General features: G+C 46.2%; 2 protein-coding genes across 4 annotated transcripts; both read left to right on the top strand.

The window, feature by feature from the left end:
- Nucleotides 1-2,460: 2,460 nt before the first annotated feature.
- Nucleotides 2,461-4,998, top strand: SRGN (serglycin). Its single transcript, XM_071563612.1, has 3 exons — nt 2,461-2,635; nt 4,366-4,513; nt 4,668-4,998. Exons 1-3 carry the CDS (start codon nt 2,545-2,547, stop codon nt 4,879-4,881), a joined length of 453 nt encoding a protein of 150 aa, XP_071419713.1. The 5' UTR covers nt 2,461-2,544; the 3' UTR covers nt 4,882-4,998.
- Nucleotides 4,999-5,556: 558 nt separating this feature from the next.
- VPS26A (VPS26 retromer complex component A) lies at nt 5,557-18,036 on the top strand. 3 transcript variants are annotated; one of them, XM_071563862.1, is made up of 9 exons: nt 5,557-5,658; nt 9,467-9,616; nt 11,347-11,419; nt 13,257-13,413; nt 13,857-14,021; nt 14,431-14,537; nt 14,857-14,925; nt 15,508-15,650; nt 16,299-18,036. In XM_071563862.1, exons 1-9 carry the CDS (start codon nt 5,656-5,658, stop codon nt 16,410-16,412), a joined length of 981 nt encoding a protein of 326 aa, XP_071419963.1. In that variant the 5' UTR covers nt 5,557-5,655; the 3' UTR covers nt 16,413-18,036. The 3 variants fall into 3 exon arrangements, with proteins under 3 accessions (XP_071419963.1, XP_071419964.1, XP_071419965.1); XM_071563863.1 differs by lacking the exon at nt 5,557-5,658 and adding an exon at nt 5,906-5,914; XM_071563864.1 differs by lacking the exons at nt 5,557-5,658; nt 9,467-9,616 and adding an exon at nt 10,556-11,218.
- The last annotated feature ends 74 nt before the right edge of the window (nt 18,037-18,110 follow it).

An 18,110-nucleotide genomic window follows, 5' to 3' on the forward strand; every position in this document is an offset into this window, starting at 1 on the left:
TGCTCCTCATTTTTCTGCTTTGTGTAGGCCTGTTCTGTTGGGGTACTGAATCATTCAGTCTATATACACAGGAGTATTATCCCATGAATCCTCCTTGCAGTTTATGGAAGCTGGATCTGAGGTAGCTGACATGGGTATGGTGACTGTCCTTTCCTCTGTGGATTTAAAATATTTGACTTAAAATCCTGTTTCTTGTAAACTCTGATAGTCATGCCATGGCACGTTTCAAGGTTAATGTTCCAATATAGTACAGTTCATGTGCTGTTTTCTGTTTAAAAAGTGTGTGAACTTCCAGCAGTTTGTGGCCTTTAGCCCAAGCAGTGATTTTTTTATTTGAGCTGATTACATGCATTTTATGAGAGGTTCACAGACAGTGTTCCTCCAGCATCCCATGACACTCCACAAACAGCAGGCTTTACTTTTAAGACTTGCTCATCCCAGACTGTTTCAGATCCAGGTCTCAGTCACTTCCATGTTTGTAGGAAGGTGGGAAGCTCTTTGCTTGCCAAGCCCAGCAGGGTGCAGGCATCAGTGGAGAGCTGCAGGGCAGGAGCTGGCACAGGCTGACCCTCCCTGCAGCCTTCAGGCCCCCCTTAGGCAGGTGTGCCTGAGATGGGAGTGACAATTTGCTTTGGTTTTCCTATAGTTACCCACTGTAAAGCGATGTCATTTCCTGGGCTGCATTGCTGACACAGAGGAAAATAACAAAACTGTGTGGCAAAACTGCCAGTGCTCTAAGTTCCCCCATCAGCTTATGGTACAAGACAGATAACTCAGCTCTGAGATCCCCCTCCAGATTACAGGGAGGGGTTGCAGGTCCCTCGGCTCCTGCAGGATCCCCAAACCCCCATGACCATGCCCATGGTGGGCATTGTTCTGGCTGCATCCCATGGGGCTTCCAGTGCCCCAATGACCTGGGGTGGTGGGAAGCATCAAGACAGCCAGCAGAGGGGTGCTCTCCCACCTGGGGGTTGTTTGTGCAAGCTGGAGGGGTGTGAAATGGGTCAGTGTGTACCCGTGACCAGTGGAAAATGAGAGGTGTTATTGCAGGGACAGTTTCCACAGCCTTCAGCAGGTGGAGGTTGATCACCTCCCCACACGTGTTTGCCCAGCTTCCTATTGAGCACTGCCTTAAACAAAAGGAAAAGAAAAAAGAGTTGATGCTAAAAATACAAAGTAGAAATTAGTTGGGTAAGAGTAACAACTGCACACCAGTCCTTACCCACTTGCTTGGTTTGGGTTTCTTATTTTTCCTGAGCCAGAAAAACCCCTGTGTGCAAAGGGGTTCATAATAAAGTGCATTGAGGCTGAATATGTAACTCAATCCCGTAGTCCAGTGGTAAATCCCAGCCCAGAGACAGGAGAGAGCTGCTGGAGGGGTCTCTCCTGCCACTTTATAGGTTTTGGTGAAATGCTGTGCCCTGGGGAACGTCACCTCTCAGCCCAGATCCCCACCAGGGGCCTCCATGGACTTTCCACCACGTAAAAACAGATTTACCACAGACAACTTACACTATCAGCCTCAGCAGCACTGAAAGTGTTGCAGCTTGTCAGGCCCACATGTCCGTGCCCCAGTGAATCCAGCAGGTAATGGTATGACTGAGAAAAACACCCACTGCTTTGATAACATTGTTGTTTATCCAATTTATTCCTAAGGTAACTCATGCCTGGATTAGTCCCAACCAAAATGCAAGCAAAAGGTACAAGCCAGGTAGAAAGCAGCTTCCATTTGTCTGTCTCTGTAAGGGCTTCCATGGCTCTCTAGACAGGTTCCTGGCAGAGCCATGTGTGGTCCAAACCCTTTGCTGTGCTCCATGGGGTGCTCCCACCACAAAGTGATGATCTGGCCAAGAAAATCAACTGTGCCCTTCCAGAAAGGTGCTGACACATCTCTGCCAGAATATATTCTTAACTTCATACATTCATCTCACTTCTACTGGGAATATGTAAGATCCTGTTTTCAAAAAATGCCCCCAAAACTGGCATGAGATTTCAGAGACAATTTACTGTTGTGGGAAAAGATGACTCACCAGTTGGTGAAACATGCACTGACCGCGAGTAGCTCCCTCCTAACCTTCCTGGAGGGCTGGCATGGGCTTGAGGCAGGGAAAAGCACTGCCAGTGCAAGGGCAGGAATGCAGTTGACTGAAAACTGGGGAAAATGAAGCACTGCCTTTTCTCTCTGGAGAAAACAGCGAATGCCCTGGCTCTCTCTGAGAATGGGGCAGGGGCTGGGTGGGATGGCCTGGACCACAAGCTGCCGGCAGCACTGCCTTCAGTCTGGCTGGTGGGTCCCAGGTTTGCTTTTCTCCTCGGGCAAGGCTGGGGATAAGGGCAGAGGGGATTTTTTATTTGGAGTGATGAAGGCCAGGAGACCAGAGCTCTGGGCTGTTCTGTAGATGTCTCGCTCCCGTCAGTCAGGAAGTGGTGACGCAGGTTATGGGTTGGGTTTGGGGTTTTGGAAACCTTTTCTAAAAGTCGATCTCCTCGCTCCGCCGTATTTCTGAAGTGTGAGCTGTGGTGAGGCTGGTTGCGAGCAGAGGGATGCCAGCCAAAATGCAGCTCCTTATCAGATGTAACGGGAGGATTTTCCTGGCTATTTGTTTAATCCTCTTTGTGGGATACACAGCACAAGGTAAAACGGGGTGGTTGTTCTCTCCATAATCCGCTTTCTGGGCTATGCAGTGTAGGCCAAACAGGCAGCCTCTGAATTTCTCAAACTGGGCTTCTTTTGCGGGTAATGAGATCTACTCAGAAAATCTGTTTTGCTAACATTTAATTTTCGGGAGGGAGAATGGTAAGAAAAGGTGCTTTTTGGAAGTGGAGCATTTCAGTGACCCAGCCCTTATCAGAAAAGACTTCATAAAGTATGATGTTGTATGAGTGTATATTTTCAGTCTATTTCAGTATGTATTTTTCTAAATGTCCCTTTCATAATGGTCTGGTTGGTGCTGTAACTCAGTTATGTAGTTACAGACCAAGCATGTAACAGTTCTCATGTCATAACTCCTATGGTCTGCTGTCTTGGGAGAGCGGGAAAGGAAACTACTTGTAAGTATGAGGAAACTAAACGGTTTATCTGGTACAGTATTGCTACACACAGCACCAAAACTATGAAAAGGAAATATCTATTTATGGTGACAAGAGCCCCATGGATTTATTTCTTGTGAGAGAGAATGCTTTTCAAACATGTAGAGTAAAATCTGTCCACAAACAATGTCTGTGATAGTGATAGGGTCTCATTATGTGTTACTACTCAGAGGCTGATCTTTGAGGGATTATAACCTGCATTCTCTATGTTGCTTATTTGCAAATTTTTCAGCTGCAGCTGTTTATTTTGTTGCCACTGTTATTATAAAAAACCTCATTAATAATATGATAAGAGAATAAGTATGGAGAAGGAATATGCTCTAAAAGCGTCAGGAAATTACGCCGGTGAAATCTTTTTTTCTCTTCCAGAAGAGTGTAGGAGGTTGCTGAAAGTCATGCAGTACACTATGGAAATATATAGGGCAATAGAGAAGTGTAATTACAGAGAAATGACAGAATTACAGAAACAGAAATAGATGAAGTGCCAACAGGTGGAGAATGCACCAGGAGGCTTCAGAAAAAATTAATTACATGAGGCTGAGGGGAAGGACAAAATGCCACTGCTTTTATCTTTACTGTGTGGTCCTTATTTTAGCTTTTTGGTATTTTTTGAAGACCCACATTTCAGTGACAGCCCCAATCAGGCACCTGGGGGGCACCACAGCTGAAAAGGTGGGTTTACAAAACCCTGTAGTGTCAAGGAGACACCAGGACTGTCTCTCCTCTGGTGACATGCTCTGAGAGTGTATGTAAACCCCAGATCTGCTCCTGGGGCACACCCTGAGCTTCTGACCTCCCCACCAAGACTCATCCCATTGAACTTGAAGGGGCAGAGCTGGAGCCAACAGAGGAAGGGAGAGATGAGCCAGCTCTCTGCTGGGTGCCTTGCCCCAGAGATTCTCACATTATTTTCACATACCTCCATCAGCTTCAGGGAGAGCTGCAGGCAGCTGAGCCCACAGGAACCTGGGGATGTGCCATGCCCTGAACCTTGCTGTGGTAGCAGTGGTGTCCCATGGGATTTTCCACAGGCTTCCTGGTGCTGTGTGAGAGATGTGATCGATGTCTCTGATGGCAAAGATGTCCCTTGGGGTATCAGTAGCCATTTTAAGAAAAGTCCTTCAGGGTTAGTTCAGCTTTTGGTGGTTGAGCAATCAAGGCTACACAAATTACTTTTCCTCCGCTTCTTTAAGCTTTGCTAGTGCTCATAAAGTTAATAGGACCTGGTGAGTAACATCGTGGTCCTGGTGAGTAAGGCATGGCTGATTCCATCAGGTGCTCCGATGCAGAGGGCAAGGTACAAGAGAGTGAAGTGCCGGCCTGACGACTGGTCTGCCAACTGCATCGAGGAGCAGGGGCCCTGGTTCTACCTGCCCACCGGTGGAGCCAACAGGATCCTTCCTCCCATGGCAGACCCGTCCCTGTAAGTTCATTGACACACATTTGTCATTAATGCCAGCACCCAAAAATGCCCATTACTTCTGAACTGACAGTCCTGCCACAGCATGCCTGTCAGCTGGCAGCGTGAGGCTTTGGTATGTTCATTTAAGAGATAAAATCGCCGCTCTGCGTTTCAGGATAAGGCGGTACCAGGAGCTGGGTGACATCTTCCCTCTCTCGGATGAGGAGTCCGGCTCGGGATCCAACGCGGCGGTGGGAGCAGAACCAGCCTCGGGGTCGGGGCTGGGTGACAGTGACAGCTTCTCGCAGGCCGAGCTGCCCGTGTCCCTGGAGGGCCCGCGGGGCACTGAGCTCCAGGAGAGGCTGTCGGAGGAGGATTTGCTGCTGTAGGGCCAGACACGGCCCCCATGCGCTGCTGCCCCGCCGAGCCCTCCCCACAGCCTGACCCGACGGCCACCAAGCGGCTTTAAACCAACTCCACATCAATAAAAACTTTGCCTTAACGTCTTCACTGCTTTCGCTCACTAAAATGTTGCTGTTCAGTCTGAACTGGCTTTTTGTGTTTGCGCGGGGCGGCCATCCCACCGGGGGGGAACAACAGCGGTGGGGGCGCAGCCTGCGCTGTGGGGAGGTCACCGAGCTCTGGCGGGATGAACTCCAACCCTCTGAGCGCTGGGGGGCCGCCTCCACTTTCACAGCCCTCGGCTAAACGCGTATCGCGATAAACCCCGCAGTTACCCCGCGGGCAGGGGCTGTCCCACAGCGGCGGTGCCTCTCCTGACAGCCCTCGGCTAATCGCGTATCGCGATAAACCCCGCAGTTACCCCGCGGGCAGGGGCTGTCCCACAGCGGCGGTGCCTCTCCTGACAGCCCTCGGCTAATCGCGTATCGCGATAAACCCCGCAGTTACCCCGCGGGCAGTGGGTGTCCCTTATCGGTGGTACCCTGAGGGGAGCGGCGCGCGCTGCCCCTCCCGCCCGCCAGGGGGCGCCCTCCCCGCGCGGGCACGGAGCGGGGGGGTGAGGGGGGAGAGGTCACGTGCGGCGGGGCGTGGCCGCGGGGGGAGTGGGCGTGGCCCGGGGCAGCGAGGTCACATGACCAGGGGCGCGCGGCCGGGGGCGCTGGTGCTGGTGCGGGAGCCGGGCCGCGGAGGGGGCGCGTACCATGGTGAGTGCCGGGGCCGGCGGGGCCCGTACCATGGTGGGCGTGGGGCAGAGGGGCCCGTACCATGGTGAGTGCCGGGGCCGGCGGGGCCCGTACCATGGTGGGCGTGGGGCAGAGGGGCCCGTACCGTGGTGAGTGCCGGGGCCGGCGGGGCCCGTACCATGGTGGGCGTGGGGCAGAGGGGCCCGTACCGTGGTGAGTGCAGGGGCCGGCGGGGCCCGTACCATGGTGGGCGTGGGGCAGAGGGGCGCGTACCATGGTGAGTGCCGGGGCCGGCGGGGCCCGTACCATGGTGGGCGTGGGGCAGAGGGGCCCGTACCATGGTGAGTGCCGGGAGCGGAGGGGGCGCGTACCACGGTGAGCGCGGGGCAGGGCGGGGCGCGGAGGGGCCCGTACCATGGAGGGCGCGGGGCGGAGGGGCCCGTACCATGGTGGCCGCGGGGCAGGAGGGCGCGGGGCCGCTCCGCCATGGCCTGAGGCGGCGGCGGTGGCGGCCTGGGCAGGGCGGTGCCTCCGCCCGCGCTGCCTCCCTCGGCAAACCGGGCGCTGGGCAGGCCCTCGGTGCTGCTTGTGGGTAAAGGTGCCCGCGTGTCCCCGGCGGGCCCGGGCCCGGCGTGCCCCGCCTGGACGGCCCTGAGGGCGCGGGTGGATCCCTCGGGATCGCGCCCTGCAGGAAGCGGCGGCCGCGCCGTGCCTGGCGGGCTCCGAGCCGTGTTTCATGGGCGGTCCAGCCAGCCCTCCGGATCCAGGCACTTCGTGTTTGTGGGTGTTCGGGCTCCGTGGCGCTGGCTTTGTCTCTTCTTGGGTGTGCAGGAGCTGTTGAGGGCTCGGGAGGAAGCTCAGGGTGGGGGTTCTGCATTCTGTGTCGGCTGCAGGGAGACTCACAAACCCTTCGGAGCAGCTCCAGCTCACACTGACGGACCGAAGGCTGTGGGGCTTTGGCCCCGATGTGGCAGAATCTGTGCCTGGCATAAACCCGAGAGCACAGCCTGGCGTCCGGCGAGGTTCTGAAAGCTCCTGTTCTCCGTCTGCTTTCTCTGAAGCTGTAACATAATAAGCCGTATGACGGCTTAAAATACTTCTTGTTTTTGCATAGCTTCCCCGCAGCAGTGTCTTCGACAGCAACTGGGGGAGATACCAGCTGCTGGTTTCTTTATTCCCTGTGTCCCTGCCCTCCCTGGAGGAGATCAGCGCTAATCTGGAGCCGGGGACTGTTGAGATACTCACACACAGCCCCCTGGGAAGAGTTACTGGGGTTGGGTCTGGCTGACTGTTTAACTCATGGTACAGCTTGATAAGGTACCGTGAGAGCCTCTTGTTTGCTTAAAGGTGGTGACCCTCTTGTTTAGTTCAGGAGAGTATAAGACTAATCTGGAAAATGAGTAGAGTTTCTAAGGAAAAAATGTGGGCGTGCTCAAAAGCATCCTGTGTTTAAAATAGTTTAAAATTTGAGATTCTTCTTGGAACTTGTTTCTTTTTCTCTTGCCCATCCCCAGGAGCAAAAAATCAGTAATGGTTCTGGTGTGCAGTGTTAAAAAAATAAATTTGGCAGTCAGTACAAATCTGTGCTTGGCAGAGACTTGCATGACTTCAGTCTTGTGTCTGACTACCTTGTTGGTCTTCTGCTGCTGCTGTTGCTTGCCCTTCAGAATGTGAAGTAGATACAACTGGATTTCACTTAGTTATATACCTCTTTGTGGATTAAATTAGGGATGATTCCTGTCTTTACACATACAGTCATTTTAGTCTTGTGTGAGTCCTGTAGCTCCAGCTTGCACCGTGTCTTTGGAGTGATAATTACAAAGTCAATCAAATGTTCGCACTGCTTAGCAGTGCATTCAGATCAAACTTTCCTCTGGGCTTGTTGTTGTTGTTAATACTGCATTTCCAACCTCAGGTCCCCAAGAATGTCTTGGATGGTGTTCTTACTCACTGTTTTGTGTTAAATTGGTGAAGTGAGCATGACTGTGGTGGTTTAACCCCAGCTGGCAGCAAAGCACCTGCTGGGATGGGGAGGAGAAGCAGAAGTAAAACTTGTAGGTTGAGATAAGAACAGTTTAATAATTGAAATGAAGTGAAATAAAATAATAATAGTTAATAATAAAAAAGAAGACTAACAAGTGATGCACAGTACTAATTGCTCCCCACCTGCTGACTGATGCCAGACCCCAGTTGGTCTCTTCTGGGTAACTCTCTTGGTCTGTACCCTGGGCAGGACATTCTAAGGTGTGGAACATTCCTTTGGCCAGTTTGGGTCACCTCTCGTGGCTTTGCTCCCTCCCACCTTTTTTGTGCACCTCCTGACTGGCAGAGCGTGAGACACAAAAAAGTCCTTGACTTAGGATAGAACCGACTTAGCAACAACTGAAATATCAGTGTGTTATCAAGGTTGTTCTCATTCTGAATCCAAAACACAGCACTGTGCCAGCTACTGAGAACAAATCAACTCTAGAAGAAATTGTTTCTGGAAGAAATGAACTCCAGCTGAAACCAGGACAGACTGTTTCATGTAAACCAAATTCATCCAGTTGAAACAGATGTTTTCGTGGAGAACACAGTGTAATTTCTCAAAAAAATCCCCAAATAGTGTTGAATTAGTGAAGTGTTGTCTGCTTTGGTACATCAAAGCAGATTAGTGCCTAATTCTTGGGAGGAAAGTGTTGGCTTTTGTACTAATCTTGTGGAGTTTCCCATAGAGGCACTAACACGTTTTGCAGCTTGTTGTCAGAAGTCTTTGTGCGAGGTCAAAGGATGATCTCTCGAGGGTCCCGTGTTTGGTGCTGGTCAGGATTGGAGCCTGGGGGTGCTGTGGTGAGCTGAGCATGAGCGTTGTGCCTGGGGCAGTGCTGCAGATACAGCTGTGACACCCCTCTGTCTGCAGGCAGAGCTGTGGGGCTCAGGGGCTTGTAGGAAGAACTGCTGCCTCTCCAGGCTGCAAGTGCTCTGTTTGTTAAGAGAACACACACCTTGAGTGTTGTGTTCAGTTCTGGGCCCCTCAGTTCAGGCAAGAGATTGAGGGGCTGGAGCGGGGCCAGAGAAGAGCAAGGAGGCTGGAGAAGGGACTGGAGCACAAGTGCTGTGGGGAGAGGCTGAGGGAGCTGGGGGTGTTTAGCCTGGAGAAGAGGAGGCTCAGAGGTGACCTCAGCACTGTCTGGAACTGCCTGAAGGGAAGTTCTGGCCAGGTGGGGGTTGGTCTCTTCTCCCAGGCACTCAGCAATAGGACAAGGGGGCACGATGGGCTCAAGCTCTGCCAGGGGAAATTGAAGTTGGAGAGCAGAAAAGCTTCTTTGCAGAGAGAGTGCTCAGGCATTGGAATGGACTGCTCAGAGAGGGGGTGGATTCCCCATCCCTGGAGGTTTTTAAGGTGAGCTTGGCCATGGCACTGAGTGCCATGATCTGGTAAAGGGACTGGAGTTGGACCAAGGGTTGGACTTGATGATCTTGGAGGTCTTTTCCAACCTAATCCATTCTATGATTCTATGATTTTATCCCATTGTTTCTTTTCACCTTACTTTGTTTTAGTAGTTTTGGTTTTAGTAATAGTAATGGTAATTACACTGTGTACTTTTTATAAATGTTTTATTTTTTAAGAGCTGTCACTGCTTGTTACTGACATGATTTCAGTTATTTGCTGGATGAACAACTGTTCTTTGTCATCACTATTTCTTGGGTCTCTCCTACATAATGGCTTTGTAACTTCACGGGAGCACAAGTATTCTTTCCCAGTGTATAGTGCACAGCTGCAAGTGAACATCACATTTAAAATGGAATGTCCACTCTGTAGTAATTTATCGAATTCTTGTTATTCCAGAGTTTTCTTGGAAACCTTTTTGTTCCTGTTTGTGAGATTGACGTTGTTCTTAATGATGCTGAAACACGAAAACCAGCAGAAATCAAAACAGAAGATGGTAAAGTAGAAAAGCATTTTCTCTTCTACGATGGAGAATCTGTTTCAGGAAAGGTAAATTTTTATTTAAAAGTGGCTGTTAATTACTGTACTGATTCTGACATTCAAATGCAGATAAGCAGGTAAATGAAAAACTGCTGTAAGAGCTGCATTTTCAGCTTGTGTTGTTATTCAGAGAGGAAATACTGTGTTGCTCTGTGTGGTCTCTTTAGCCATTGCCTTTCAGGCAGCTGATAAAACTGAACATTTTTGAGCAGTAGCTGTTTATGTGTTTCTGGTCACCCTGTGTTTATGAACAAGCTTTTTGTGCAAAGATGTGCAAGCCTGTCATTGCTTCTGATGAGAAAACTGTTCCAAACTGGATCCCCCTGACTCCCCTTCCCCTTGAACTGCAAACTCCACAGTCCAGCACAGGTAACAGTAATCTTTGGCTGGCACAGTCAGCCTGCTTTGCATACTCTTAAGATATCCCTGTGTTTCATGCCCTGAAGTGGTTTCTGGAATTGCATCAGAGGAACAACATATGAAGTTCATCTGGCTGCTGAATCAACAAGAGTTTTTCTTACTGGAAAAAAGACCATGAAGATGAGATTGCCAGAGGGATTTCTCTACTTTCAATGTTGCACTTAAGAACATCTTGCTATTGCTATTTCACTGGACCCCTCCTCACTCTGAGTATTTCTGTTACCATTCCCTTTTCCTCCAGACAGCTTGAGCTGGGCCTTGGGTTCTGAGATTGACTTGTAAATACCTGCTTTGATCTTGACTGAACTATTGTCATTGGGCATCTTCCTGCCCTGGAGAGACAGTTCCATGCAAAGACCTTGATTGTCTAGAAAGTTCCTTCTGGGGATGTGAAACTCCCATGAGATGGGCCTCAGACTTGGGAAGCTGAGGGAGAAGCTGATGATGACTGGCTGGAGCACTGCTTGCTTGTATTGTGATACCTGAGAGGTGCCCTCTGAGTCGTGATAACACAAGCACAGGGGGATGAGGAGGTCTGGAACACCAGCCATTTTTTGGTCAGCTTCCCTCCACCCCTTCTGTTTTTTCACCACAAAGATGGATTATTCAGGTGGTTTGTTTCCTGCTCAGATATTGGCAATGTGCTGGACTTTAAAGCACAGGAACTTCTCTGGTTGTTGTTGCCTCACAACAAAGTATCACAACAAAGTATATGCTTAATTTTTATATGCTCCAGTAGAAAGTTAGCCTTGTGGAATCTTTTCTTGTCTGTTTGTGAGACTCAAAGTCACAAGTGAAAGCCTTCATAGTAGGTTTTATCATCTCCTGTTTTTCACTGGCTTCTCCAACACCAATGTTGAGCTGCAATCTGCTGAGGAAGGGACTGAAGCTCACTGGACTTGCAAGGAATGCATCTCATGGCAGTTCTTTTTTGAACTTCCAAGTGTGACCGTCAGAAGATCCTTTGAAGTTCTTGGCCTTCAAAGATGGCAAGAGGGTCACGACTGACTTTGTGAACTCTGCTTAAGCTCTGGCTGGGATTCTTAATTTTGCGACTTAAAAGTTTCAGGCTTGGTTATTAAATTCAGTCTCATGGATGATAAGACTTTTCTTGACTGCTTTAGTGGTGCCTTGGAGATGTTTAATTTCATAGTCAGCTGTTTGTTTTGGCTGCCTTCAAGCTCAGGTAAGGCCATTGAGAAGAGGTCTTAGTTTTCATAGGCATGTACTAATATGTTTTCATTTTGACTGAGATTATGTTTAGAGTGAAAGTGTTGAAAAGATTTAACTGTGTTTTTTTTTATTTTTTACCTTGGTAGGTGAATGTCTCCCTTAAGCATGGGAAGAGACTAGAGCACCAAGGAATTAGAATTGAATTTGTAGGACAAATTGGTGAGTTAAAGCTATAAAGGGGCTGTTGGGCACTTGTGGTTTAAGGAACTTGGATGTTGTGACTGTCAGTTTAGCTCAAAAAATGCAACCTGATTGGATTAGTGGATGATAAATGCCAAAGGAAGGTTCTATCCTCTGTATTTTAAAGGAAATGATCTACTAATTTTTGCTAGTCAGAAGGTCATTGGGAGAGAGATATACATGTGAAGGAGAATGATGAATATTCAGTCTGTGTCAGACTAGTTAAAAGTTTGATTAATGACCGCCAGAGATTTCTGAAAACTAATCTTGTGGTCTTTTAATTATGGCTCTGAAAGAGAAGAGACATAGAAAAGGAGTGATGGGGCAGCTTATAGCAGAATACTGTTAAAAATTCTGTGGTACTTGGTTCTCTAAAACCTTGTTTTATGCTGTTAACACAGACCATGATTGATGCTTCAGAGATTCTCTGTGCTTTTTACCAAGATAATGTGGTATTGACATTAAAAATGTAAATTTCTTATGACTGCACCTAAGTCTGCTTAGATTTGAACTATGAGGAGTCTATATTTAACTTCTTACCAGTCAAGGTAATCTCTGCACCCTTAGACTGATGATAATAAAGTTTTTCATCTACTCTGATTTATAAATTCTCTAAATAACTTTAATTTGATGTCTGTCTCTTGAACTTTGTGTGTTTCTGGGCCTTTCTGTTGTGCTACCACGTAGAAGTCCATGGAGTTATGCAGAAGTGGTTCAAGCTGCTCCTTTTGTACTTGTCCATGTTTTCTTGCATCCTTCCAATTTTTAATATTTTTAGTACAGAAGGGACTCCAGTAGTGTGATCTCTGCAGTATTTTGAGACTAACTCAGTGTCAAAGACTTACTTTAAATGAGCTCTTCAGAATGCAGTTTTCTGGCTGGCACAAAAGGTTTTGGATATGCAGCAGTAAATAAACTCTGTATTAGATAAATCCTTGTTGTAGCAAACCAGGTACATCTTAGATAAATTGTGGTCATATTAGAAAATAAGAGTTTACTAGTTTGTGTTAGTTTCTACCAAATTTTCCATAATAAACTGTGGAATTGGTGTGTTTGGTTCATTACTCTTTTCTGAAAAGCTTCGTCTGTAAAACCAACAACTGCTGATGTTCAGTTTTGAATTGTAGAGAAGCTTATTTTTAGATGCCAAAGTGCCTGGGTTTGGATTTTTAGGGTAATATTTATGGTAATTCTCAGTGAGAATTGCCTGACAGAGCTGTAGGGATGGACAACTGACACTGCTCTGGGGACAGGAGGTTCTGTTGCTGTGGAACAGCTCTGTCTACGCTCATGTGTCAAGAGCTGCTTTCTAAATGACTGACTTAGACCAGGGGTCATAATAAGCCATTAGATGTAGACTGGTAGTAACAAAGAACCCTTTGATAGGTGCTGTTAATCTGCAAGACACCAGTTAGGATCGCTGTCTTGTCTTAAATGAGCCAGCCTTGACGTTGCTTGGATTTTGTCCCTGCAGCAATAAATGCTGGAAGTCAAACCCAAGCAATACTAATTACAGAGTATGCAAGGCAAGAAGTGCTTATTAGAGGAAGCTAAACTGTCATTAAAAGACAAAGCTGTGCTAGTGGAGCTTTGAATGTGCTGCGTTCATTGCAGTTATCTCTTCAGGAATGCTTCCTGGAGGTTGCTGGAACTGAAGGTAATCTGAAAACCTGGACAAAACATTTTGATCAAACGTGTGTATTTTAAATTAATTGTTTCTGTTGTACTCTCCCACCTGCTCCTGCCAAATCACAGATAGTTTTGTTTGCTAAAAGCAAACACTGAAACGTGTTTTCCTTTAACTTCCTACCCTTAGAACTCTTCAATGACAAAAGCAATACCCATGAATTTGTAAACTTAGTGAAAGAACTGGCCTTACCTGGAGAACTGACCCAAAGCAGAAACTATGACTTTGAATTCATGCAGGTTGAAAAGCCATATGAATCCTACATTGGTGCCAACGTCAGACTGAGGTTTGTAACTGTTAAACCTTCTTTCCTTTCCTCCTGTGCAGAAAATTCATAATTTAGCAATTATGCTGCATCCTCTTCCTCCTTTTGGTTATTAAAGGGGACCTGTGTCTTGATTGGAGTTGTTGGGATCATATTATAATGTGGCCTTTTATACTCAATTTGGAATTGATCAGTACTGTTTGTATAAATAAAAAGTCTTCTAATTAATCAAGGGAAGATGGTCCATGTTTCTCCTTTTAAAAAACCAACATACCCACAGCTGAAGAAAACAATTCCACATTTCTACATTTGAGTGCGTTGTCTTGTACTTTGTTGTCTCACTCTTTTTACTTGGTCTCATGAGAATGTAGACTGGTGTTTCAAAGAATGCCTGTACTTCAGAACACAGGGGCTCTAACTTAGTAATTCTGAGTCAGTGTGGGTAACTCAGGGCTTTCTGGTAGGTATTTTCTCAAGGTGACAATCGTGAGGCGGCTGTCGGACTTGGTGAAGGAATATGATCTGATTGTTCACCAGCTCGCGACCTACCCAGATGTGAACAACTCCATCAAAATGGAAGTGGGCATTGAAGACTGTCTCCATATAGAGTTTGAATACAACAAGTCAAAGTAAGTGTCAGAGCAAAACACATTTAGGTAAATAGCTGAGGATAAAAGGGCGCAGTGTGTGGTATTTGATGTACAGCTTTGGCTTCTGGAGACTTAAAATGCTGATGACACAATGGCCTTTTTTGAGAACTACTTTTCTGTTCTGCCTGCAGTACTAACAGGAAGGTCACCAGCAAATATTGGAGACTTGATTTTTGTGTTTATGCCTTTTCAGTATGACTGTAACACTTCCTTTACTAATCCTGCAATGATGGGAATGTTCTAGTCATGCTGGTGTGGCTGAGGTGCTCAGCTCAGCAGGGAAGTGAGCTCCAAGGAGTTAACATAACTGCCTGTGTAACTTGTATTCAAGAAGGTGTGAAAGTTACATGTGTTCTTTAATGAAACCTCCCCTTCTGTTCTTTTAAAGGTATCACTTAAAGGATGTGATTGTTGGAAAAATTTATTTCCTCTTAGTGAGAATAAAAATTCAGCACATGGAGTTGCAGCTGATCAAAAAGGAGATTACTGGAATTGGTAAGAGAAATGAAATGGCAGCTTGTGTGATTTGAGCCTTACACAGACCTGGATGGCAAAGTCAGTAGTTGCAGCTTTGGCTAACTGGTGCTGAAGTGCTCCTTTCTCACTGGTGTTTGACTCCCATTTGCATTTTGAGCTTTGGTAATAGTGTTTCACAGTAAGCTTGCTGTGACCATGTGTAACTTACATGCAAGACAAAGGCAAAATTGCAGTGCTGTGTTCATTTAAATGCTGCAGCGTGGAAATTGTGTGGTCAAGCTTTGTAGATGTTTGAGCCTGAAGTGTGTGTTCTGACAGATAAAACTTGTTTCACCAGGACCCAGTACCACAACAGAGACTGAAACCATTGCAAAGTATGAAATCATGGATGGTGCACCAGTTAAAGGTAAGTAACTGCTTGGTTTAAAGGGAGAGCATTGGGTGTTAAGACTGTATTTAAAACATCTGGGGCAGAAGAGATGGCTTAGGTAATTATTTTTTTCCTGCAGAAACCACACTTCTCTTTAGGTTGCTGGAATTATGGTGGATTTTTCTATTCAAAGCAGACATTTTTATTTACTGAGGTCATTTCACTTGGGATCTTAGTAACTTTTATCCTTATTTACCATTGGAAATTCTATGACTGATCCTTTTATCAAACCTGACTCGGTGGTATAGGCCAGCTCTAGAGAGTTCAAGATACTGATCCTTCTGCCTTTCCTGGCTTGCAGTGAGGAAGGGCTCCCACTTTCCATTTCATACTTGCCTCTGTGCTTAGTATTATGTTTGTGAGTTTTTTGGTGCTTATTATTTGTTTGTTTATTTTAACATTTTATTTCCATTCGTGTTGGTTTTCTTTTTCTTTAACCAAGGAAGGGGCACAGACAGTGCTTGGGAAACTGCCTTTATTTTGCATGTCTTTTGAAACTGTGTTAATTATTCCAGTTTTGAGGAACTAATTTAAGGTTTCTTTTTTTTTTTTTTGCAGGTGAATCGATTCCTATAAGACTATTCTTAGCTGGCTATGACCCAACTCCAACAATGAGGGATGTGAACAAAAAGTTTTCAGTGAGGTACTTCTTAAATCTGGTGCTTGTGGATGAAGAAGACAGACGATACTTCAAACAGCAGGTATGGTCCATAGCAATTGTTGCAGAATTATCTGGGCTGTAGTACAAAATACTGTGGGTAAAATGAGCTACAGGTACATGGGTTTGCTTGTTTTCTTAAACTGCTGCAGAGAGTTCTCCTCTCAGCATTAGCCCAGGTTCAAATCTGCAAAACTGTAATAAAAGCTGAAAATGTTACAAAAGATGAAGTGATTCTGAGGAAAGGAATAGCCTAAAGGATCACTCTGTGGGTTATACCAGGATCTTCCTCTAAAAGAGTAGACAAGGCAGTAATAATTAGACATGTAAGATAAGAGGTAGCTGGAGGATGCAGTGGCTGTGATGGCTTTGGATTTTGAGAAAAGGAGGAAGAAAAAATTCTTACACCCTTTAATAGTATCAAAGTTGGGAGTAGAATAGTTAAGGAAGAGGTGACTGCTCAAGACTGCAGGTATTCAGGCAGTAACTAAATAGACAACTTTGTGTTTTTCTGTTACTGTCATGTGAACTGCATTGTTATGCAGATGCAGAGTTTTTTGTGAGGTGGTGTATTTGTTGGTTTGGGTTTTTTTTATTTTCCCCAAAGTATTTGTTTATCAGGAACTTAAGATAGTTGATGCTGCTGCCTGAATGGTTAGTGGTGGTTTCAAACAAGTTTTTCTTCAAACAGGAAATAATTCTGTGGAGAAAAGCTCCTGAGAAGCTGAGGAAACAACGAACAAACTTTCACCAGCGATTTGAATCTCCAGAGTCACAAGCATCTGCTGAGCAGCCTGAAATGTGAACTGGTCTAAGGTGAAAAACTTTGCAATGCTTCAGCAGGTTAGAGATGGCAGCAGCCTGTGGGAAAAGAAGGCCAAAATTCCCATTACAACTGTCTTCCTTCATCTTGCAGTGCTGCGTTTCCCATACTACTAAAGCATTCTTCAGTTAAACATTCAAGTATGTATATACATTTAAAATAAAGTGCTTTCTCAAACACTGGAACTTTCTTAAGCTACTATTTTATACTGCACATTTACTTTTATTTGATAATGTTATATGCACTTGGATATGCATAAGCTTAAATCTAGTTATTTCCATGCATGGTAGGCTGGTGTATTTGATTTTTGCTGCTCACCTCTACAGTGTAGACTAAAGCATTTCCCTTTTCTCATGTTGTTTATTGCATGTTTCTTTCCAATTGTTGCTTCTTTGCATTTGTTTTATTTTGAAACTTAAGCAAGACACAATTGACTAAATCACACTAAAAATGAAGGTTTACAGTGAATTTGTCCTAAGACTCCTAATTACTGCATTAGACAGAGTTTAACTGAAGCTGCATGTACAATGCACTGTGACTGTGATAACTGGAGCCTTCAGATGCCTCACCAAGGGTTCTAAGAGGCTTTGAGTTTGTCAGTAGCAAAGAGTGGAAGCATCTTTGCCCTCCTTCTCCCAGTTCTCTCTACCAATTTTTTCTAAGCCTTTCTCCTGAGTCGCTCCAGACTTTTGGGGGCTCGTTGCCCAGTAATTAGTGACTGTGGAGATGTCGTCATGAGTTCACCTCCAGGTGGTGAGCGGTGAAGTATTTGAACATAGTTACCTCTTATTGATGAAGTAATGCTGGTAACATTGATTATTTTGCAAATCCGTGTAACTGTGTTTCCTTCTGGCTTCGTGCTTCCACTGTCCTCAGTCTGTCTCCATAACTGTCTGCCAGGAAAGGCAACACGCCCTCAAAGAGCATCCTTCTTTCTGGGCCTGTGAGAGGGCAAACCAGCCTTCTGGGGTCTTCTGGAAAGGTATTTAGAAACCAGGCAAGCCTTAAACCTTAAGATGCTTGCCTGGCACAGCAGATTGTTTGTCTTTATTATCATCTCGTGGGCATTCAGTGTTTGAAGAAGTAGCTTTAAGGAGTTCACAGCCTTCCCCAGTCCACAGCAGAGCCTGGGGCTGTTCCAGAGGGGCTTGGGCACAAACCAGAGCCTGCTGTGGGGAAGGCGACTTGCACTTGTTCACTCGGCCTTTAAACCAGGGCTTCTCAACTCCGGTGCAAGTGTCATTGGTAACCTTACTTTATGAGTAAGTAAATAATTGATTTACATTTCTGTAAGAACTGTTTTATTACTGCGGCACTTTGATAAAGCAGACTCTGTGTACTTTATGCTAGGATACTCCTAACGCGGATATCTTCGGCCGACAGCAAATCCAACTCCCTCATGTAAGTGCCTGTTCGGAAATTTAAAAGAATGAATAAAAATAAAAAAAGCCAAATATTTTCATGGTCACTTGCATGTTGTAAACCTGGGAAGGATGATTTGGAAAAATCTGATTGTATTTAACCAGCCTCAGATCGCGGAGCCATGTGTACCCTGCGGGGAGCCCTCCTGAGCTGCTATTTGAACTATTAAACAGCTGTATTCTCACTAAGTGTGGGTTTGTGTGTGTCTGGCAGGCTTTGCCGTCCCGGGGGATCCCTCTGATCCACTCTTTGCGCTAT

This window comes from Pithys albifrons, chromosome 9, assembly GCF_047495875.1.
Source record: "Pithys albifrons albifrons isolate INPA30051 chromosome 9, PitAlb_v1, whole genome shotgun sequence".
NCBI classification, from domain to species: Eukaryota; Metazoa; Chordata; class Aves; order Passeriformes; family Thamnophilidae; genus Pithys; species Pithys albifrons.

Excerpts from the sequence above, each read along its gene's own strand:
- SRGN (XM_071563612.1), top strand. The coding sequence starts at position 2,545 with ATGCCAGCCAAAATGCAGCTCCTTATCAGATGTAACGGGAGGATTTTC. Across the intron at positions 2,636-4,365 it reads TGTGGGATACACAGCACAAG|GTGCTCCGATGCAGAGGGCA; the intron begins GTAAAACGGGGT and ends TGATTCCATCAG. Across the intron at positions 4,514-4,667 it reads CCCATGGCAGACCCGTCCCT|GATAAGGCGGTACCAGGAGC; the intron begins GTAAGTTCATTG and ends TCTGCGTTTCAG.
- VPS26A (XM_071563862.1), top strand. Across the intron at positions 11,420-13,256 it reads TGAATTTGTAGGACAAATTG|AACTCTTCAATGACAAAAGC; the intron begins GTGAGTTAAAGC and ends TCCTACCCTTAG. Across the intron at positions 14,926-15,507 it reads GGATGGTGCACCAGTTAAAG|GTGAATCGATTCCTATAAGA; the intron begins GTAAGTAACTGC and ends TTTTTTTTGCAG.